This window comes from Alosa pseudoharengus, unplaced genomic scaffold (genome assembly GCF_046254945.1).
Source record: "Alosa pseudoharengus isolate Yale_2024_CS ecotype anadromous, Long Island Sound unplaced genomic scaffold, YU_APseudo_1.1 YU_APseudo_1.1_scf_8, whole genome shotgun sequence".
NCBI lineage: Eukaryota > Metazoa > Chordata > Actinopteri > Clupeiformes > Clupeidae > Alosa > Alosa pseudoharengus.
In genome coordinates, this window is record NW_027468870.1 from 20,614,377 (window position 1) to 20,638,675 (window position 24,299).

The 24,299-nt window shown below is 43.9% G+C and overlaps 1 protein-coding gene across 1 annotated transcript in view; it reads right to left on the reverse strand.

Moving 5' to 3' along the window:
• Positions 1 to 24,299, reverse strand: part of fat3b (FAT atypical cadherin 3b) — a 57,834-nt gene that overhangs the window by 24,342 nt on the left and 9,193 nt on the right. The window contains exons 3-17 of the mRNA XM_076274914.1: positions 18,710 to 18,771; positions 16,086 to 16,400; positions 15,567 to 15,777; positions 12,206 to 12,274; positions 11,947 to 12,083; positions 11,338 to 11,613; positions 10,492 to 10,702; positions 6,195 to 10,286; positions 5,534 to 5,730; positions 4,918 to 5,071; positions 4,261 to 4,494; positions 3,505 to 3,897; positions 2,057 to 2,271; positions 1,418 to 1,555; positions 781 to 924 (exon numbers count right to left, since the gene is read on the reverse strand). Of these exons, the coding sequence (XP_076131029.1) occupies positions 781 to 924; positions 1,418 to 1,555; positions 2,057 to 2,271; positions 3,505 to 3,897; positions 4,261 to 4,494; positions 4,918 to 5,071; positions 5,534 to 5,730; positions 6,195 to 10,286; positions 10,492 to 10,702; positions 11,338 to 11,613; positions 11,947 to 12,083; positions 12,206 to 12,274; positions 15,567 to 15,777; positions 16,086 to 16,400; positions 18,710 to 18,771 (6,848 nt within the window). The remainder of the gene's footprint in view (positions 1 to 780; positions 925 to 1,417; positions 1,556 to 2,056; positions 2,272 to 3,504; positions 3,898 to 4,260; positions 4,495 to 4,917; positions 5,072 to 5,533; positions 5,731 to 6,194; positions 10,287 to 10,491; positions 10,703 to 11,337; positions 11,614 to 11,946; positions 12,084 to 12,205; positions 12,275 to 15,566; positions 15,778 to 16,085; positions 16,401 to 18,709; positions 18,772 to 24,299) is intronic.

Below are 24,299 nucleotides of genomic sequence, written 5' to 3' on the forward strand. Positions count from 1 at the left end.
ATAAATAGGAAGATGTTCATAAATCTGATAACCCAGTCACATGTTAAAATTCCTATGAAATCAAATTCACAGTCTACAAAGAGAGAAGGTAAATGAGTTGAAAGGAACCTTTAAAAAGCATACAAATTGTATTCATTTTGGGTGGAGATCAGCTATGTGAATACTGTACATGGCATGCTACCACTAACATAAAAGCTCTCAAACATGTCCATTTTGTCAAAGTAGCTCTCGGAGGAAAAAAGGTTAGAGACCCCTGCTCTACACATATAAATAGGAAAGGAACCAGGTGCCCTCAACATAATGGCTTTTAGATACAGATACCAGGTAACACTCAACATCTGTTTGTAAATGATGCCAAAGGGTTTGAAATAATGACTATGACTGAATGTGTTTAGAAAACCATTAAAAACACAACTATTACGAGCAAAAACATGCTTATGCCAAATGGTATGTTGAGGTGCTTATGCCAAATGGTATGTTGAGGTGCGTATGCCAAATGGTATGTTGAGGTGCTTATGCCAAATGGTACTGTATGTTGAGGTCCTTATGCCAATTGGTATGTTGAGGTGCTTATGCCAAGTGGTATTTTGGGGTGCTTATGCCAAATGGTACTTTATGTTGAGGTCCTTATGCCAAATGGTATGTTGAGGTGCTTATGCCAAGTGGTATTTTGAGGTGATCCTCAATATGAGAGGGCATGTATGTGATTGAGGACTCTGTGGTGCCCGCTGATGCCGGCTGGAGGCACTTTGGGATAGCAGGTGAGACCGGTGTGCCCACCTGGATGACAGCAGTGGCATTGGCTGGGGAGAAGACGGGCGGGTTGTCATTCACGTCAGAAATCTCCACGTTGATGGTGACGGTGGAGGACATGGCCGGAGAGCCGCTGTCAAACGCCTGGACAGCCAGGGAGTAGCCGGAGACCTGGGAGAGTGGGGACACGAGACAAGGACATTTACAGCAAAAAATAAAATTAATAAATAAAAAATAGAAAAAGGAAACATCAAAACAGGTTCTGAGGCGAAGCCGAGGAGACAGAATGGTGTCAAAAAAGCACTGAAACAGCAGAGCTACACAGCTCTATAAAAACCCCAAAACAAACACGAGAGAGCTGCCACACACAAATGCATGCATACAGGCACACACACACCAGTTAAAATTTAATTTCATATCAGAGGGGTATTTGTTATACTGTATTTGTGATTTCGGTACATATGAAGGTATACGTCATATATTCTTCAACCTCCAAATCTGTGTGTGTGTAAGTTGAATGAGCTATTCAACACTGATGAGTATAGTTTTTCAGTAGAATACCTAGGTTGTAATACACACATAAACATTAGTAATGGAAAGTAAATTAGTAAAGTGTGAAATACTGTTATGTCCAACACAAAGTGTTAAATCCTTAGGGTCTGACCGTTTCTCTGTCTAGTTCCTTGTTGACTTTGAGGAGTCCTGTTATAGGGTCAATCCAGAACTGGTTCCTGCGGTCGCCCCTCAGAATGGAGTAAGTGATGCGTCCATTCACCTGGCTGTCCATGTCCTCGGCCATCAACTGAAAGCCAAACAACACAAACACACAAATATAAGACATAAAAAAAATGTTTAAAGGTACTCATTGGGGTCAGGAATTCGAATTAAGTAGAAAAAGCAAATCCAAGGCACTCTTCTTTCACAAAAATATTTTAAAAGCCTTTATTTCAATTGTGATTTCATGATAGAAAAATTAAAAACATGTAAATAGTGTAGAGAAACAACCCACGCGTAGCGGCACAGACAGCATTCTTTAGGAAGTGAAGACACAAACATACTCAGGAAAAAAATAAAAAACACACTTAATTAAAGGCAGGGTATAACACAGAGCAAGCAACACATCTGCTGTCAGAAATGTGAAACATTTGATTATAAAACGTATGATTTTGCAAGGACATTTATGACAACACCTTAAAAGCTAGCTTAGTTTCCAACTCCTTTCAAAGCCTTACTTTCCATCTTTCATATTCATGCACGATTTAAAACTCTACGTTAGTAGTCATTAACAAGCTGGATTAATTACCCTGATCACTGTCTCCCCGATGCTGGCGTCCTCGCTAATTATCACGTTGTATATTTCCTCGCTGAAGGAGGGGGCGTTATCGTTCACGTCCATCAGCTCGATGGTTACCATTGCAGTGGCGCTCAGGGGTGGGTTCCCGCCGTCCCAGGCTTCCACATTCAGGAAGTAATCCTTACACACCTCGAAGTCCAGATCATCGGCTATGGTGATGGTGCCTGGGCAAGGATAGGGGCCAGTGAGAGCAGAGACCACACACAAACACATTACATTTATATTGCACTTTATCACATACCCAAAGTGCTTTATAATGAAGGGGGGTGTACCTGACAAACACCAAAGTGTTTGAAACATAATAATTGAATCGCTTTTGGGAGCCAAAAAGACAATGGTGGATTTCTTTCCTTTTCCTGCGTACCTCACTTTAACCACTTCTAATATTTAGCATTCTCCTGGGAGATGCCTGGTAGCTGTACACTACTGAGACATAGTAAATTACATGTAATTTCAGATATACACAAGAGAGGTGGTACATTTCTAGTGACATAGGTATGGGATCTCCCAGAGTGGCCAATCAACAACCAACCCTATTTATCATCAAACCAAAATCACCTACAAACATACACAACATAAACACCCTACAACATTTGCGGGCAAAAAACATCACCAACAGAACTGCTGTCGAGAGTATTTCACTGGTGTTATCAAGTTTAACATCAAAGTTAAACATCAGTGCTAGCGCTGAACTAGGTGAGTCACTCCGACAGTAAAATAAAATTCTATTCTTTGGGGCATTTTTAATTTAAAGCAACACCAAAGAACTTTCCCTCTGTTGCATGCACGCTATTTGTTTATCCAGCACCGGCTTTGCAAATAACATGTCCACAGACAAGGTAGAATATTTTGCATGACTTATAAAAGTACGATGTATTGCGACATCAGATGCAAGTCAAATTTGTAGTTTCTTATGTCTCATTCCATCGAACTACAGATCCACTACCCGATCTGGCAAACTTACATAGTGCGGTAGCCGATAGAGGGCCGTGAAGCGAATGCAGAATTGCCGTTCACCCTGTTACGAGTTGATGAACCACTGAAAAGATTTTGGAAACATTATTTTAAGGTACAAAAAACTCTTGGTGTTGCTTTAAGGGATGGATGAATGGTGTTCAAAAAAAAGTCAGAGATGATCCACACACCAGTCTGATGAAAAGTTGGCGGCTCGAAACATCACAAACCAAATGATGTTAACACTATAAATGGGAGCTATATGATGTGACCTATGACTCTTTTGAATACAGATTGTTTCCGATCCTGCACCCAGCCCAAATCGGCCTGGAGAGGTGCGTTACCTTACACTGCTTCTTCATGGACGACTGGTGGCCCTTAAAGTCTAACCTCTGACCTTTGGCTACGTCGATAGCAAACTTCCTTAAAGTCTGACCTCTCACCTTTGGCTACGTCGATAGCAAACTTCCCCTCCTCGTTGCCAGAACGGATGCTGTAATAGATCTCGCCATTGGCACCAATATCGTCGCTCACGGCAAACACTCGCAGCACCTCGGCGCCCACGGCAACGTCTTCTGGAATGGTGACGGCGTAATCCGGCTTCTGGAAGACGGGTGGGTTGTCGTTGACGTCCAGAACCATGACGGTGAGGTCCACCACGGAGGACAGAGCACCCTCGGCAGCGTCGCGGTCAGACGCCTGCACCCTGATCTTAAACGTTTCCTGCACCTCTCTGTCCAAAGACTTTTCCAGAACAACGACACCAGAGGAGGCGTCGATGGAAAACACGCCGTCAGCAGAGTCAAGCAGAGAGTACACCACCTTCCTGTTTACACCTAAATAACAAAGAAAGAAACAAACAAACAAACAGGAAATAAAGATGTTTAATGCCTTAAGGCTCCATCACCTCAAAGGACAATAAGTTAGGGAATACTAAGATGTTCAGACATTTTCTTAGTGTTACACGGCAAAGGAAAACGTAGAATTTAGTATCAAACTATATTTAGATGGGCTATCACAATAAGGATTGAGGGTTAGATTAATTGATAAGTACACAACCTGACTTAGATGACTATTCTCAAAATAAGGTATTTTATGTCAATAGTTACTGATACCCCAAACTAATAACAAAATCTAAACAGATATTCCAGGATACCCAAACACACACAAAAGTAATACAGATAAAAGTGTGTACTAACCTTCGTCAAGGTCGTTGGCTTGCAGCCGAGTGATGAGCGCTTTGGGAGAGGCGTTCTCAAAGACACTGGCCAGGTACTGAGTGAACGTGAAGGAGGGTGGGTTGTCATTCACGTCCAGCACAGTCAGGGAGATCTCGGAGCGACAGAACAGGCCCCCTCCGTCTGCAGCCTGGGCTATCAGCTTATAGACGGGAATCCTTTCCCGGTCAAGGGCATTGGCTATCTTCAACTCACCTGAGTGGCAGGAGGAGAGGGGAGAGCTATTAGAGAGACACAGACAGACAGACAGACAGACAGACAGACGCGAACGCACACACACACACGCGCACACACACGCACACACACACACACACACACACACACACACACACACACACACACACACAGACACACACATACATACACACATATGCAGACTGACACAAATACACAGACAACTATACACACACACACATCTGCGCACACACACACAGCAATCATATGGGCAGGTTGAAGGCAAAGACAAACCTGCATACCGTCAAAAAACACACTATGAGATCTAATCACAAGTTACTGAATGCACTTCCTGTAACTATAAAACAAACAAACAACAACTAAGGCCAAACAAACACCTTTCAGTTCTCATTTCAGTTCTTGTTCAGGTGAATTGTCAGATACCTGTACTGGCATCCATATAGAAGTCCTCCACTCCAATGCCAAATAGTGAATACTGAATGTCTGCATTGGTGCCAACATCATTGTCTGTGGCGACCACGGTTAGGATGCCTTTGTTGATGGGCACATCTTCAGGGATTAAGCTCTCATAGAGATCCTGGCACGGACAACATCCACAAAGACAGCTCACAAGACAGGCAGGTAATAAAATACACATACCAAAGATACTTACAGCACATGTTTATGTTACATGTTTGTAGGTATCTTTTTTTATCTAGGGTTAATGTTTTTATCTAGAGTGCATCTCACAAAAGTAACAATGTAACATACTTATGTGATTGCCTGGACATGGTTCATAGTATAATATAGTCCTGATGTTAGCTTGTGTAAGTTATGGTAGAGAACCTCTGGTACAACACTTAGATATGCATAAATGCTTTCATCTAAATAAAAAAAATACCTTTTTGTGAGTAAGTAAAAGTAAGGTAACACTGTATATGACTATGTCTTTGTTACTATTTAATTACCAGAACAGCTTCAAATTCAAACAATGACATCATGTGAAAACTGTATGATGTTTTAAGGAATAAAGGAAAGCCACAGAGGGACATTTGCACACCTTCTCACACACAGGGCTGTTGTCATTGGCATCCATGATTGTGACCTCGACTCCCACCGTGGTCATGAAGAGGCCGTCACTGGCCGTGATGTTAAGGACGTACAGGTCCTGCGCTTCACGGTCAAGCGGGCGCTTCACAAACACTTTCCACTCTCCCTTTACTGGGGTGAGAGCAAAAGCTCCTTTGGGATTGCCACCTATGGAAATATATATGGAAAAATAAACAGACATCCAGTACATTAATTAATGAAAAATAAACAGACATCCAGTACATTAATGAATAATAATGATTAATAATACACATTGTAATTCCAGATTACAGTACATATGTGCCAAAACACAAAGGTTAATGAATTATAAAGGTGACTGATATTTAATTGAATCTTTTATCAAATTGCCATGGACCCCCAATGGTAGGTTCGGAGCGGAGCGATAGTCGGTGCAAAGGCTGCTCCATCATACCACAGAATCATAATATGTTTAATTGTTTATATTTATATTGATAACCAGCTTGCAACATTGCAAAGGGGAAACAAAAGGGAAATCACCTTAGATATGAATCAATGCCTCACACTCGATGATTTCAACTGTCCTAAGCAAATCTCTCAACGTCTTCCAACACAAAAACATACACACTTTATAATGATGAGCTTTTTCTCACCTGCAATGTGGAAACTGACGAGGCGGTTCTGGTCCGAAGTGTCTCCATCTCTGGTGCTCAGGACGGCCACAACCTCTCCAGGTGGGTCGCTCTCCCTCACCGCACCCCTGTAGTAGTCCCTCTCAAAAGTTGGTGGGTTGTCGTTCACGTCAGCAACAGTAACGCTCACCACAGCTGTGGAGGACAACGACACAAGCTCCCCGAGATCAGAGGCCACAATGCTGAAAGCATAAGAGGGGGACGTCTCATGGTCCAATACTCCGAGGGTGGTGATCCATCCTGTCTTACTGTCAATAGCAAACATCGAGTTGGTACTAGATATCGGGTCCATCACTGCATTATCAATCGTCCCAAGGCTGTAGGTGACCTGCCCATTGGACCCCCAATCGGGGTCTAGAGCCCTCACCTGGATCACCCTGGTGCCAATGGGCAATCCCTCCATGACCATGGCCACGTACGAGCTCGTCTCAAAGGTGGGCTGGTTGTCGTTGATGTCCAGGACCTTCACCTCCACGTCCACCACGGAGATGGACTCGACAAAGTCCTGCCTCATAGTGGCCGAAACCTTGAAGCGGAAGTTGCTGACGGCCTCGTAATCCAGCGCCTTCACTAGCCGGATAAGTCCTGTTTCTCGCTCGACTAGAAACGTGCTTCCGAGATTGCTCTCCACGGTTTCTCCATTCACCACGGCAAACATTCCGGTCTGACCAAGGCTCAGGTAGACGGAACCCAGCGCTGTTCCTGCAGGTGTATCTTCTGGTACCGTAAACGAGTACTGAGGCTGGGTGAAGGAGGGAATGGTTGCTTCAGGAGGGAGCACATGGATGAAGGCCGACACAAGGGAGTGTTTGGCAGGGGTTCCTCCATCTGTGGCTTTGACGAAGAATGACAAGACCGTTCCTCTTAGGTGCGCCACGCTGCCCTTGGTCACCATCCAGCCGCTGTCCGGCTCTATCTCCAAAACATCCACAAGGGGAAGCCGGGCCTCGCTGTAGAGCGAGTAACTCACCCGGCCGTTAGTCCCCACATCAGGGTCCTGGGCTTGGATCTGAGTCACCAGAGAGCCCATGGGGGCATTCGCTTTGATGCTCACCCTGTACTCCACGGCACGGAAACGAGGGGCATTGTCATTTTCATCGGCAAGTATCACACGAACAGTGCAGAAAGACGCTCGACCTCCCCCATCCAACGCCATTACAGTTAGCACTATGTCTCTGTTCGCCGGGCTCTCTCTGTCAAGCTTCTGTGCTGTAGTGATCAGACCGTCCGGAGCTATGTTGAACTGAGTCTTCCCAATGTCGTTGATGAACGAGTACACAATCTGTCCAAAGAGCCCAGAGTCCTCATCTGTTGCTCTCACTTGTATAACCCGGGAACCGGCTGGGGCATTTTCTTTCACCTCGGCCAGGTAGAACCTCTGGTTGAACACCGGGCTGTAAAGGTTAGCCCCAAGAACGCGGATGTTTACCTGCGCAGTGCTCGTGAACACACCATCAGAGACGGACACGTTCAGGTTGTAGAGAGATTTCATTCCCTGTCGACGCTGATTGGATAGGGTGATGATTCCCGTTTCAGCGCCCATGAAGAAGTTCATCCTGTCGTCTCCTGAAAGGATGCTGTATCTCAATCGGTCTGCATCCGAGCTGTCTGAATCTGACGCCTGGACACAGGTCACAAAATGGCCCCTCGAAGCAAGTTCACTCACAAAGGCATCGTAGAGTGGTTGATTAAACGCTGGAGGATTGTCATTAGTGTCAATGACCAGGACGGTGACAGAAACCTCACTGCTTTGTGCAGGATCCCCATTGTCTGTTGCTCTTACGATGAAGCCATAACGCTGTGTTTGCTCATAATCAAGCATGCGGGTGGTCAGGACAAGCCCACTGCTGCTGTCAACAATAAAATACTCTGTGCTGTTGAAGGCATCGGACAAAATTTGGTAGCGGATCAAATTGTTCTTCTCCGAATCTTTGTCAGTGGCCAAGATCTGCAGAACAGCAGAACTGATCATTGAATTCTCAGCAATCGTGGCTGTGTAAGATGACTTCTCGAAGATGGGAGCGTTGTCGTTAACATCCAGCACAGCAATGTCCACATCAACCTCTGACCTGGCCCCCGTAACAGTGTCTGTGGATCGCACTGTTAAGCGGTAGTAGGGGTTGACCTCAAAATCTAAAGGGTAGACAACACTGATGACCCCGGTGTCGAAGCCAATGTCAAACTGAAGGAAGGGGTCTCCGTCCACAATTGTGTATATGATATTCTGACCCTCAGGGCTGGTGGCATTGATGCTGAGAATAGGGGTCGATACCGGGATGTCTTCTAGGACTGATATTCCATAAAAGGGCTTTTCAAAAACAGGCATGGCCTTGTTAATGACTGTTATAGGCACATCCACAGCAGTGAAGAGTGACGGATAGCCTCCGTCCCAGGCAAGGACAACCACTTTATATTCAACGTTTGACAGATCAGCATCGAAGGACCTTTTCAAGAGAAGCTCACCAGTTAGACGGTTGACCTCAAAGTTCCTGTGCTCCTCTTTCAGTGTGTAGAACACCTCTCCATTGACCCCTTTGTCACGGTCTGTGGCAGACACCTTGAAAATTGGCGAGCCAGGCTCAGCATCCACTTGCACAGTGGCGTAGTATGGCAAGCCAATGAACTCTGGGGCATTGTCGTTTACATCCTCCACCTGAACAGTGATAGTTACCCTCGCCACTCGCAATCGGTCATACTCCCTACTAGCCTCCACCACCAAGTCATACGACTCCTGTTCCTCACGGTCAAACGGTATCCCTGTGGTCTGGATGACTCCTGATGTGGGTCTAACCGCGAAGCGAACCCCAGCGTTCAAGAGGGTGTACTTCAGGGGCTCGTTAAGCCGGCTGCCAACGGCGTTGACCACAGCGACCGTGGTGACGTTCACGTTGTTCTCCAGCACTGAGGACACGTCGGAAGGCTGGCTGAAAACAAGTCCGCTGTCCATGGATTCCCTCACAACCACTGTCACCGATGCCGTGCTGAAGAAACGCCCGTCGGAAGCTTTCACATTAAAGCGGTAGCGGTCCTTGGAGAGACTGCTGTTTCTCACCGAGAGCACACCGGTTGAAGGGTCCATGGCAAACTGGTCTATGCTGTTGTCAGCCAGGGAGTAGATGAGGTCACTACCCTGTCCACTGAAGTCTGGGTCAGAGGCCTCAACTCTTAGGGTCTCCACACCAGCATAGGTAGGGAGAAGCAGGACGGCGTCATAGGCCTCCTGGGAAAACTTGGGGGGAGAGTCGTTTGTGTTTGTGATCTTAATGACAACCTCTGCCGGTCTCTCAGCAGTCAGCTGAGGCCTCCCACTATCCCTCACGTTGACCCGAAAGTAAAACTCTGAGGAGGTCTCGTAGTCTAAGTTGGCAATGGTCCTGACCGATCCTGTTCCGGAATCCACAGTGAAAAACGATTTGGCGGTATCTTCGACAATATCGAAGACCAGGAGGGCATTCTGGTTCCGGTCCGCATCCACAGCCTGGATCACCAGCGGGCTGCCATTCTCACTCATAACCACGCTGTTAACGGGTGCAGCCTCACTGATAGTTCCTGTGTACCTCAGCTGCCAGAACACCGGCAGGTTGTCATTGTCATCCACTATCTGTATGGAGACAGTGGCATTGGAGGCTATCCCTGCCATGTTAACCGCCTCAATGATAAGGGTGTAGAATGCCGAAGCCTCAAAGTCAAGGAGCCTTTGCGTCGTAATGACCCCAGTGTAGCGGTTGATGCCAAATCTCCTTTCGCTGTTTCCCTGGACAATGTCATAGATGAGTGCCGTTCGGCTGATCGCACTGACGGTGGTGACATAGCTCCCTACTGCCACGTTCTCTGTAATTTCAGCTTGGTACTCCTGTTGGGTAAACTTGGGGCTGGAGATGACGGACAGAGCGACAGCGATCCTGACTGTGGCAGTGGCACTGAGGGGCGGCGTGCCACCATCGATCGCCCGCACCGTGACCGTGTAGTATCCTACCGAGGTGAGGTCCAACTCTCTGGCCACAGACAGGACTCCAGTGAGTGGGTCGATGTTAAACGCACCCCCTGTGTTTCCTGGTGGAGGGAAAAAGAGCATATCATAATGAAAGGAAAGTGAGAGAAACTAATAGCAGGAACATTCTCATTCACTTTATACTACATAGTAGTATCACCAAGAACAGTTGATGATAATAGAATACTAACTCCTCAATAGAAGATAATAATAGAATATACTGACTCCTATTCCAATATTTGGGTGAGTAGTGTGGGGCAAACGCACCTGCTTCAACAGAGTAGATAAGTTCTCCATTTCTCCCGTTGTCTTTGTCAAGTGCAGTGACCTGCAGGACTGGCGTTCCAACTGCAGCAGACTCGAACACCACCCCATCGTACACTGTACTTGTGAAATAAGGGGCTTGATCATTTGCGTCCTCCACCACCACAAAGATTCTAGCCAGATCTCTGTAGTACGGAAACTCCTGATCCTTCACCTTCAAGAGCAAGGAAAAGAAAACAAAATAGATCCTGATACACAGTATAATTAAAACTAAGTTTCATTTATCCCCATGGGGTAATGTGTTTGAAGTAAAAACAAACCCATGAAAGTAAACACATACACAGAGATTATGAAAATGAATGCATATCTCTTAGGCTGTTGGTAAAAAAAAATCACATCAAACACTGGGTAAACACAACCTAATAAACTACAAATATAAAACAGAATTTTATTCATCCCCATTGGGCAGTTTGATTGGAAAAAAATAAAATAAAGGCATGAAAGCAAACACATACAAAAGATCCAGGGGGAGAAATGCAAGTCTCCTGAGCTTTCGGCTAAAAATAATAAAATAACAGATGGATAATAGGTACTGAAAAAACAATATGATTAATTCATTGCAGACTAAATGCTTAGACTTAGAAAACTTTAATGTCCTTGAAAGGGAATTTGTATTAACACAGACACATTAAAACACAACAGTACACACACACACACACACACACACACACACACACACACACACACACACACACACCAAACATCTATGGCACTATATATTATACATTGTATTTTGCACTTTGCCTAAGTAAAGGCCTACACATATAAATAAATAAACACAGTGATTACCATGATGGTGAGAACATGCTGAGTGCGGGCCTCAAAGTCCAGCCGGTCGGCTGTGTACACAGCGCCAGTGCCGGGGTTGATCTGAAACATCCTCATGCTGGCTGGGTCCACGCTGCCATGGATGGAGTAGCTCAGCTTGGCTCTCTTGTCCAGGTCTGTGGCAGACACCCTTAAGACCTCCGTGTCCGCTGGAGTCTCCTCGGAGACGGTGATGTCGTATGAAGGCTGGGAGAAGACCGGAGCGTTGTCGTTGCTGTCCAGGACTCTGATGAATACCTGCGTATGGGAGAGAAGGTCATCTGTTTGAAATGTCGAACGATCTAGTTGCATAACATTAAGGCGGGGATCACGCTGACAAGCGGCAGGTTTCTTATTGTTCTCTATGGTTCAGCAGCGGCACGGTGGCAGCGCTGGCGTAAGTGTTGAACTTGGTACAACTTTCAAAGTGCAACACGAGCGTTTTCAATTATCAGTTTAGGCAAACCGTCTACGAGACAGAACTTATTATGGTCTGAGTGTTGTGTTACACTTGCCACTGCCGCTTGCTGCTGGCCAATGTGATCCCCGCCTAATGTTTCTGTTTTTACAATACAGGAAATAGAGTCATACCTGAGTGGTTGCTGCGTTTGTACCGTCTGTGACCTGTACAGTCATGTTGTAAAGGGACTGGGCCTCTGCATCTAAAGGCCTCGCAATCACAATGGTTCCCATTCCTCTTTTAATGTCAAACGGGCCATCGTAACTTCCTGTATTTAAGATACAAACAAAGAAAGATTAAATTACAAGACTGGACAGATTTCAGAACTACATAAATACAGTACATACTGTACCGGTAATTCCTAAATGTGTAACGGTAATACACACACACCTGTTTCAATAGAGCAGTTAGCACATGGGGTCTGAGGTATGTAGAACATCTCTTGAGATGTGCGACCACCTGGGAACATATAGATAATTATAATGAAAGATCGCTCTTTTTACGCTTTCCCTGAGTGAAGAGACACAAGGGACTTCAAAATTCATCTGGGTCTTGAAGTCAAGGGGTTGTTATTTATTTAGCTGGCAAAGTGCAAAGTCTGTCAGCAGACTACAGCTGCACAAAACACATCAAACTAGAAAACTGATTTTGTGTAATTATGACCGCCGTGCAGCGAATCGGCGGTCATATAGGTTTAGTCAGATTTTTTTCTTTTTATAGGTTTAGTCAGATTTTTTTCTTTTTCGCATGGCCAATTTTCCATCAAGGATTCCCAGGACACTCGGGGGTTCAATGTTCCATATGTGTTGTGCATGCATTACTTGAAAAGAACTAGCTCCATTTATGTATGAACAGTCAAGGTAACAAACTCTTAAACATGTGAAAAACGTGAACTTGAAGAAGTGAAAAACAATATGAACTATGAATATTGAACAACTTGAAGCTACATCTATCAAGTGTGAACATGTTTAACAAAATATGGGAACAAAACCTGGGAACTAAACTAATATAATCAGTGGGAGCCCTGTGCTTGTTTCCCTGCAACAAGGTTCCATCTGGGGGTGATGGAAGATAGTGACGCCCTCAAGGTGTTTGAAATGTCCAGTCAATTGCGCAATTTGGTCTTAGTTACAGTCATTGCCGAAAACCCGGCCTCGCATAGATAGGCCTACATGGTGGGAAATGGTAGCAACGTTTTCAGTGCTTTTACGGCTATCTCGGGATATTCTGCTTTGGTTTTGATCCAAAAACCCGCCAGAGAGGTTTCCTCACACACTCTTAAGACCACCGTCATTTGCAATTTCGATGAATTGCTCTTCCTCCTGCGCTGACAAGTTAGGACTATTCGGGATATTGACAAATGGGTTGCGGACCCACCCATTGGTTTGCCGTGGATCTTTGGAGGATGGGAAGTAACGCTCAAACTCATTTGAAAGTGCAACAAGGTGATTGCGCACCAGCTGCAAGAGAAAGGGCCCTGCCTCAGTCTCTCCCAAAACCCCCACTACTGTTTGGAACATATCAAATACACCCCGGTCTACTCGTCGTCCCCACAAATCAAGCTTGGCTTTAAATGCAGCGACTTTATCTGCCAGTTTAAAGACAGTCGTCATCCTCCCGTGGAGTGACAGGTTGAGGTCATTAAAGCAACACCAAAGAACTTTTCCTCTGCTGCACGCACGCTATTTGTTTATCCAGCAATGGCTTTGCAAATAACGATGTCCATAGACAAGGTAGAATATGTTGCATGATTTTATGAAAGTATTATGTATTGCGACATCATGCAAGTCAAATGTGTAGTTTCTTATGTCTCATTCCATCGAACTACAAGCCCGCTACCCGATCTGGCAAACTTACATTGTGCGGTTATAGCCGATAGAGGGCCGCGAAGCGAATGCAGAAGTGCCGTTCACCCTGTTACGAGTTGATGAACCACGGAAACAATTTTGGAATGTCCTACTTGGACATTATTTTAAGGTACAAAAAACTCTTTGGTGTTGCTTTAAGCAACCCGAATATGTCACACAGGTAAGCGAGTTTTGACACCCAGTCCTCATCACTAAAATGTGCAGCTAACGGTGACTTTTTTTCTGTAAGAAATCTCTGCAGCGGCTCTCGCAACTCAAACACTCTGGCCAGTGACCTGCTAAAGATGCTTGTTTTTTGTTGCTCATTCTAGCAGTTTAGCTAACTTCGCGTGACACTACCGTTCGCCAAGATCTGATCAAGTGAAGTGAGCTGACCTGAGGCTGCGCAGCGCTGAAGGCAATATGTAAAGTGTTGAAGGCGGGACAGACACATGTAAGAAAATAAACCTTGCAAAATACAAACATGCGTGCAATCAAACAACTGCATATAGGCCTATGTCATGTAATAACGTGACATTATTGCGAATTAAATTGAGTTTAGTTTGCATGCATTTTTTTTTAAACTCATGTCATAGGCTACGGCCCGGTTAGGAATGTCGCCGCGGCCCGGTGGTTGGGGACGGCTGGTCTAGCAGATACCAGTGAGAATTGAGTGTGCATAATGCAATTCAGTGAGACAGTTAGAATCATATATGCCTTTCACCTTTTGTTTTTAGCCAGCAGCCAGAACAGCAAATACCCTGACTTTGCTGAATTACTGAAGCTAAGCAGGCTTAATTAGTACTTGGATAAGAAACCTCCTTGGAAGAGTAGGTTCCTGCTGGAAGTGGTGTTGGTGGCTGGCCAGTAGGTGGCACTCTTCCCTGTGGCCAAAAGCCACCAAACAAATATCAATCCCAATGTCCTATTGCAGTGACATGGACACTGTACTGCAGGAGATGTTTTCTTTTGCATGAATGTTAAATTGAGGTCCTGACTCGCCATGGTTGTTAAAAATCCCATGGCACTTATCGCAAAGAGTAGGTGGTTCCCTGATTTGCTTTACTTATGTGCACATACATAAAGACACACACACATGCACAAACACATAAAAACACACACACACACACAAACACACACAAAGGCACGTAAAAACACACACACTACACATGCACACACACATACATGCACACACACGACACGCACAAACACGCACACACACAAAAAAACACATAAACACACAAGCACACACACACACACACACACACATACTGTACATGCACACACACACACACACACACACACACACACACACACACACACAAAAACACACACAAAACACATTATACACAAAAACAACTACACACTCTGCACACACTCAATTACAAACACACAAAAAAGGAACAAAGTAGGAAATGAACACAATTTGACAAGCGTGACTTATGGACTGGGCGGCAGTCATATTTTGTACCGCTCTGCGGTACATCTAGTTAAATTAGCTTTAGTTAGGCTTAAGAACTGCATTTTGCCCATCATTCAAGTTAGGGCCCAAGAACTCTCAATAACGAGTGTTGTTGTTTCAGGTGGATGTAGCACCATTTTATCATTTTCGCTATGCACAACACTTTGAATGCCACCGCCACACAACCACAGCTCCTAGTCAACCCTTAGCAGCACCCCCACAATGTAATTCAGACACATACATTTGAGGTGTGTTGCAATTGGGCAAACAGTGGTAAACATTTGCAGCAAACGTGTTTACTATGAACAGTGAAATTTAAACCATTTTGTGTAAACATTCCAACCCTTTGTTCAGTTCCCCTGTGTTTTCATGGAGAACATTTGCCTATGTTTGCTTATGTTTGCCTATTATTTGAACGCACCTCTGATCTAATGCCACTCACCGGAGATATCAAACCACAGTGGTATGGTGTTCTGGTGAACTGAGACTGTCCCCACTGCTTCAGACACCTTGGCATTCTCGGGGACACTGAAATTGAAGAAAGGTGCCGTAAACAGCAAGGGCGATGACGAAGGGAGCGGCTTGCGGATCCATTCAATATGGAGGCGGGTTGTGGAAAACTTCTGGGGATTGCCATTGTCTGTTGCTTTTATCTGGTAAGGACAGAAAGAATAATGTATTTGGAATCTGTTTTTTAATGTTATTATCTATGTCAATGATGCTAATTTAGATTGCCAGGCTCCCAGTTGCAATCAAATGAAGAGATTGTTCTCTATAATCATCTGCTTTGATGATTTAATTTGATTCCGATTTCAATCCAAATCTGCCTCTATTATTCAGATTTTCTCTGAAATAATAAACTAATCTGCTCAGCTCTATCAGCATCATCACTTAATGCTCTGAAACTCCTCTTTGGCTCCAGTGAAAGCGTTGTCGCCTCCATTACTGTATACTCCCCTACCGTGAGGATGTCAAAGCTGCCTGCATTGACCATCTTCCTGGACGACACCATGGCCGTCTTGGCGTCGATGAAGAACTTGCCGTCCTGGTTGCCGTCGAGGATGCTGTAGGTCAGGTCGGCGTTGGCCCCCTGGTCTCTGTCGTAGGCGAACACCCTGTATATGGGGTCCCCCCGCTTGCTGCGCCCCCTCTCTGGGACGCTGATGCGGTAGACGGTCTCTGGGAACTCGGGCTTGTTGTCATTCTCATCCTGAATGTGGACGATGACCCACACTGTGGCCTGCCGAGAGGTCTCACTCCCATCCATAATAGTCACCTAGCAACAACAACAGAGAGAAAGTCTACTCATTCATATTGTAGCACACATACCACAAATATGGTGTGATACACTAATAAGTGAAAGACACAACAGATACTTCACACAGAATGATCCACATCACAAATGGGCACACCATACACCATACTGTATATGGGTGCTACGTGATCCGATAAAATATATATGATAAGCATATACATCCTTTTCACATATATTTTAACTGTGCACATTTCACATCCTAAACAAGGCACTGACGCCTACAAGACCCAAGTACAGAAGATATACTACACAATGAATGTACATAAATAAAACTGTGTCTGAACAGAAAAGCAAACTGGGTCTCACTCTAATAATAACTTCACACCACACAGACAAAAGTCAGTCTAAATCAACAAGTGCATGCCTTTTTAGGTGTCATTTAGTCATTGTCATTCAGCACACACACCGCACAGATCTCCTTATTGCGGTAAGCTAGATTTGGAGGCAGTAGATGAATGCATCTTAACATCTCTGTGGGTGTTCTCTCTCTCTCTCTCTTTCTTTCTCTCTCTTTCCCTTTTTCACTTTCTCTCTCTATCAAGTGTGTGTGCTAAAAGTAAAATGTTCTTAGCTTTTTTGTTCAAAGTGACTGGGCATCAATAAACATTACATTAACATTAAAAAATAACAGTTTAACTAGTCATTATAGTCTCAATAAAAAAGACCACTATTGGTAATAGACTAAATAGAATTAAACAGAATAATAACAATAAAATCCTTCAGTAAAACCATGTGTTCTATTTGTAATGCACATGAGTTTTCACAGACTGTTCTCTGTCAGTCTGACTGTTCTCAGGCAGCCCGTCACCTTAATCATCCAAAGGAGCTACATATGCTTACTGTATATTCAGCACAAACTCACCACCAATAATCAAACACTAAGGACACAATGAATCTATTTTTTGTTAAACAAAGGATAACAAGGAGTGGTGAATCAGTGTGGGAATTCCTAGACAATAAAAATATTTTGAAAATCAAGATCCTAATGTTTTAATATAGGACATACAAGATCCTAACATTCATTAGGATCTTGATGCACATAATGCACATTTTTTCCATTTAATGCATGAACCTTCACCTCACTGTCAATACTTCTAGATGTCCTTTAGAAGTATTGACAGTGAGGTGAAGGTTCATGCATTAAATGGAAAAAAATGTGCATTAAAAGCTCAAAGTTCAAACTAAATGGGACAGATGTGCCACTATGCTTTTAGAAATGATCACAAAACATATGCAATGTGATTCGATCCTAACCTGCAACTTCTCGAAAGAACGCTGCTTTAAAAGCTCTGCCCTCTTTGATCCCATTTAGGGCTGTTTCATTTTTCGGTGTCAGAAGGTCTTTGGGTCGCTTGGTGAGCAGCTCAGTGGACAAAGCTCAGAGCCATCGGGTAGAGATTTGAGCTTTCACACTGGCTCTGCCGTTACACCCAGGGATGGGACACTCATGTGGGGGGAACAAAGAAATCAATACCCCTCTCTCGCACTGGCCACGTGTTGGCCAGCTCACACGTAAACACGCCTGTCCTATTGACCCACACTACTGTACAAAGGCCTGATTACCGAGCCAGGCTGCCGGGCTGCTCACCAGACTGTGAAACAGGAGGGGCATATCTACGTCCAACGCAGAACATATCTAATTCACTACGCACACAAATACTGATATACTGTCTAGGCTGCCAGAATAGATGCTGGTGAATGCAAACAATAGTGTAGCTAATCAAACCACACCAAACCAAAATGATAATGCCTGTTTTACTGACAGATGGGCATGTCCGGGTCAGTCATTCGTTTCTCTCCCACTGGCTTTTCAGAAATGTTTTCCAATATCACTATGGATTAGCCTACAAAACTAACATTTCAACTCTAGATAAGATAGTGCAGCATGTTATGCAGCAAATAACAGGGTTGGAAACATTTCACATAGAATCTCGCAACTTGTAATTGTTTCACGTGTATAGATAGGCATATCTCAGCAACTAAAATAAAACATCAGGTTGAGAGTTTTGTACAATGGCCATAAGACAAAGGGGACTGTTTGACAAAAAAATAGCAAAAAATCTGAGACCATGGTGTCAAAGCTGTTTGTACTGATATGGAAGGACCCATATATTTTGTCGGCCATGTTGAATTTTGCCACTGGACATGAATGAGGTACAGGTGGGATCCTAAATTGTAAAATCAACCCCATAAGTTTCCAAAATCTTAATGTGTCGTAAAGATATAAAAAAATTATCTGTGCAAAAGACATACATTGACATTATCCATACCTCAAGGAAGTGTTCAGCCTGTTGTTCGCGGTCCAGCTTCCTGGATGTGGTTGTGATGAGTCCTAAAAGGATATCAAAGGGAAACATTAACCAGAGCACAAGCAGTTGTTTGCCTGAATAAGAAGGATTGCTGTGTGAGTGGGCAGTGCATAAGAGTGAGCGCCGACGAGAGTGGCAGCATGTCGAGGTAGCTCCGTGTCTTTGTGTTTTTTCTCCGTCTTTTCTCTACTTTTTTACTTCGCAACTTTTTGGATTACACACTTTGAGGAGTGTTTTTTATTCTATCCTATGGATATGGACCTATTGCAATGCTCCAGCGGCAGCAAACTTGTTTACACAAGGAATCAGCTGCTTGCACTACGACGGAATGCTGGTAGTGTTAACGTCAACATCCCAGAGGAATTGTGGTTCTTTCGGGGCTGTAGAGTGGGAGTTAAAGTGAGGACGAGGCGACGGGAGAAGAAGTGGAGATACAAGCCCTCAGTTCCATCGATGGTGATGGGAAACGTGAATTCACTGGCTAACAAGACTGACAAACTGGCTGCCCTGGTAAGAAACCAGAAGTTGTACAGGGAATGTAGTTTGTTATGCTTTATGGAGACGTGACTAACTAGCTACATCCCCACTTCTAACGTTGAGCTGCCCGGCTTCCGTATAGCTCGTTTGGACAGAGACAATAAACTTTCTGGCAAAAAGAAGGGAGGTGGACTGGTGCTGTACATAAACAACAGATGGTGCAATCCCGGACATGTTACAGTGAAGGAGACTGTATGCTGGCTGTGGAGTTACTAGCGGTTTGTCTCCGACCGTACTACATGCCGAGGGAGTTCTCGCACGCCATTGTTGTCTGTGTTTACGTTCTGCCGCGAGGCCTCCCGAACACAGCATGTGACGTCATTCACTCTACAATTGCAAGGCTCCAAACTCAACACACTGATGCCTTTTTTGTGATCTCTGGCGACTTCAATCACATAACACTAGATTCCACCCTCACAAACCAAGCTGAAAGAGGCTTAGGAGGACTACAGAAGGAAGGTGGAACAGAAGTTGCAGGAGAACAACATGAAGGAGGTATGGGATGGAATGAAGTCCATCACTGGCCTTAAGAAGAGCAGCAGCTCTGTGGAGGGAGATCTGGACAGGGCAAACCAGTTGAACCACTTCTACAACAGGTTTGACTGCCCTGCTCCAGCTCCAATGGCAGTGGTCTGTCCACCACCCCCTGGTGACTCAGACACTGCTCTTGCTTGCTTGCCTGCCAAACCCACACCAGCCACAAGACAACCCCCTCAGACGCTGGATTACAGATTACCTGACCGAGCGGCCACAGTTCATCAGACTGTCTCTCTGACACTGTGATCAGCAGCACTGGAGCTCCACAGGGAACTGTGCTCTCTCCAGTCCTGTTCACCCTATACACATCTGACTTCTGCTACAACACTGAGTCATGCCACATGCAGAAGTTCTCTGACAATACTGCAATTGTGGGGTGTATCAGGGAAGAGCAAGAGGAGGAGTACAGGAGCCTGGTGAAGGACTTTGTGCAATGGTGCAAACTCAACCACCTTCAACTCAACACTTCCAAGACCAAGGAGATGGTGGTGGATTTCCGCAGGTCTAAGCCCGCTCTGCTATCAGTCTCCATTGATGGGGTCGATGTTGAGGTGGTAAACCCCTACAAGTATCTGGGCTTACACCTGGACAATAAACTGGACTGATCAGCCAATACTGAAGCATTCTACAAAGGGCAGAGCAGGCTGTACTTCCTGAGTAGGCTGTGGTCCTTCAATGACTGCAGTAAGCTCCTCAGGATGTTTTACCAGTCTGTTGTTGCCAGAGTCCTCTTCTATGCTGTGGTATGCTGGGGAGGAAGCACAAAGAAAAAGGATGCTGGGCGACTAGACAGGCTGGTAAGGAAAGCTGGCTCTGTCGTGGGAGCTGAACTGGAGTGCATCACTTCAATATCAAACAAAAGGACCCTGAACAAACTGATCAACATCTTGGACAATGAATGTCATCCACTCCACAGCACTATTACAAAGCTGAAGAGCTTGATCAGCTGGAGACTTCGCTCACTGTCATGCACAACTGACAGACTGAGAAAGTAATTTGTCCCCAGGGCCATTGAACTGTTCAATGCTTCACTTAAGGGTAGAGGACAGATAGACTTCTCTGCATAGTCTGTCTGCCTCTCCACCTTCTCCATGTTGGTGTACGTACTGTCCACTAGCCTACTGTTTTACTGCTACACTGTTTACATGCTATATTAGCACATATGCACAACCCCTCCCTCCCTCCCACAGCCTGGATTGTGGCCGTACTTAATACTTAATACTTTTTATTCAATACTTGACCAATGGCTGTTACCCTATTACTTCAACCTATTCTTGCGCTGATATAGTTTTTATATTACTTGTCTACATTATTCTCTTATATGTCCATATTTATTTTATGCTGGTCTCTAGACTTTATTCTTGCACTGTTGGACTTACTTATTTGCACCATCACCATGACACTCACTCTCAGAGCACCTTACCATGCATAAGGAACTACAGTACCTGCCCTATCACTACAAGGCAAGCACCTCATGCGTGATCATCCTTAAGCACACTATGTGGATATTTCATTTAGTTTTTTTAGTATATTTAGTATTTAGTATTTGTATTTATATTCTACTGTCTCTATTGTGCAGTGGAGTTTTTTTATATTTATATACTTATATTACTTTTTTGCTGTAAGTGGATGTTGTGTGTGATGTCTGTATGCTTGAATTTCCTTGAATTTCCCCTTGGGGATCAATAAAGTATCTATCTATCTATCTATCTATCTATCTATCTATCTATCTATCTATGAACATTTTCCATAACCTTTGTTGACCCAACAGGCCACACCTCCTATTTGCCCTTAACTTGTGTTCAGAGCAGACTCCACTGAAAACCAGAAATCCATCTGGTTACTTTTGTTAGTCATAGTGTAAATGTCATTTGTCTCTAATTTGGTACAGATTAAATACAATTCTTAATAATTGACAGGACAACCACAAGGCACAAGCAAATTTCCTTGAATTTCCCCTGGGGATCAATAAAGTATCTATCTATCTATCTAGATCTCTCACCATGAGAAAATGAATATGACCAGAGAGATATAGGATCCGGATATGACTACTTTGACAGCCACAAATCATTATTCATGTCAAATCTCATCGATGTGCTGTATGTACTGTATATATTGATTTACTGTTAAGTACAAAAGTGGGGATACCCCTGCCACAAATATGAGGTTTTTTTTACTCAATCTATTAAATGCATAAGCTTATGGAACATTTGAAGGCTCACTTAATTCCTGTGTATATTAGAGGTTGTATTAACACTGTTATACTTAAAAAGCAAGAAAAAAGAGGGTACCAAAAGTTTAGCATACAACTCAATGTGTCTGTCTATGTGGTCATTGTTTCTTCCGTACATACTGTATCTCTCTGATGTTGTCCACTAAGAGTACAAAAAACTAATGTTGGCATACAATTTTCCATACTGCCGCAACTAGGTCATAATGTGTCATTTACAGCACAGACACACAAACTCACAAATACACATAGCCCCAAGAATGCTTCAGTGGCACCAGATGTGTAACCGAGCAATCTCGTTCAGGGAGTTGTGATTAAATTAGTAGACATATGCCACCTAGATACACAAACACACACACACACACACACACACACACACACACACACACACACACAATAGGGTGCATCATCCGCCTCACTTTTTGGAAAAAAATTGAAAATCAATCTGTCCCTAGAATAATTTTGTTCCATTAACCAAATAAAACTTCCATGAGAAATGTTACTGAATTCAATTGATGTTTAGGTGGCCCACCGAGCCTCTGAAGTTTCCAAGTAAAGACGTCCATAAAGCTAGGCTGAAAATATCATTTTTTCTTAAATAACGCCAAAAATAATGGGTCTAGCCCTATAATGTCAATGGAAGTTGAATATAAATATGGACTTTCCGCATCATTTGGTGTGGGTTGTGTGTCTCTATCTTTATTACTTCCTGAGATATGGCAGTAGTGTACATTTTGGGGGAAGCAGCCAGACCAACGGATTCCTTGTCTTAGCTGAATTACTCAAGCTAAGCAGGTATGGGCCTGGTTAGTACTTGGATGGGAGACCTCCTTGGAAAAACTAGGTTGCTGCTGGAAGTGGTGTTGGTGGGTGGTCAGCAGGTGGCACTCTTCCCTCTGGCCAAAAAGATCGATTCCAATGCCCCAGTGCAGTGACGGAGACACTGTACTGTAGGAGATGCCGTCCTTCAGATGAGACGTTTAACTGAGGTCCTGACTCACTGTGGTCATTAAAGGTGCCATGGCACTTATCGCAAAGAGTAGGGGATTCCCCGATGTCCTGGCTAAATTTCCAACCTGGCTCATTCAATCTGGCCCCCTAATCATTCCCCACTGTAATTGGCTCATTCACTCCCTCAATCTAGTGTGTGGTGAGCGTTCTGGCGCACAATGGCTGCCGTGCATCACCCAGGTGGGTGCTACACATTGGTGTTGGTTAGTGAGTTCCCCCTTTCCATGTGAAGCACTTTGAGTGTTGAGAAAAGCGCTATATAAATGTAACGTGTTGATGTTGTTGGAAGACGCAATAAAAATTGCCTTTGCCAGGCATTTTCAATAAACAGCATGAAAGTAAACTATCAATAAAAGCTTGCTGTCATGGGTTTTCCCAGTACCAAATTTGAAGGCTGGAAAACAATGTGGCCCACCAAGTCGATGTAAAATACGTATGATATTTAAAAGTTGCCGTTTATGCTACAGTATAATCCGATCAGTCATTATCACTTCACATTTACACGATATTTGCTGATTCCCACTTTGTTCTGTTTTCTGATGAACCATCCGAAAGATACCACATGAAGCACCTGAGAACTTGACGACAGTTTGGAAGATGGGATCCAGTGATAATCAAGTCATCCTGAACAAGGCCACTGCCCAAAACTAAATATCCAAGACAATTGTCTTGTAGACAGAGTACATTTTCAAGACTGTGGATTGGCATTAGGCTACTAATACACTCTCCACTAAAAGCCATGTTGCAAGTAAGTTCATGTAGTCCTGTGTGATACAAATACTACTCTACACTAAACAAAACATTCCCACGCATGTAGCCTATATCTGATTTGGAATTTTCATAACACCATAGCAACAACAGTTAAAATAAAAGATTAATGGCAAGTGTTACAATACACATTAAGGTATTTTTCATCAAATAACATATTATTCAAAATAGAAAAAAAAGACGTTTTTCTGAGAAAAATCACCAAAATATGTATGACAACATAAAGAATGTTTATCCAGTGAGCTGTGTGCTTTATGCCCTTAATACAGTTATTATTCAAATAACTACTGGCTAACAAATTGATAATAGTGAAATAATGTGAAATATACCCCCATATTGCCAGGCGATTTCCTGAATTTGGCAACAATTTCGACCATTCATAAAGGTTAATGGTGGGCCACCTAAATATTATCCAATTTACTTTGTTTGTACTGTTTTTTTGCACATTGGAACATAATAAGCATAGGG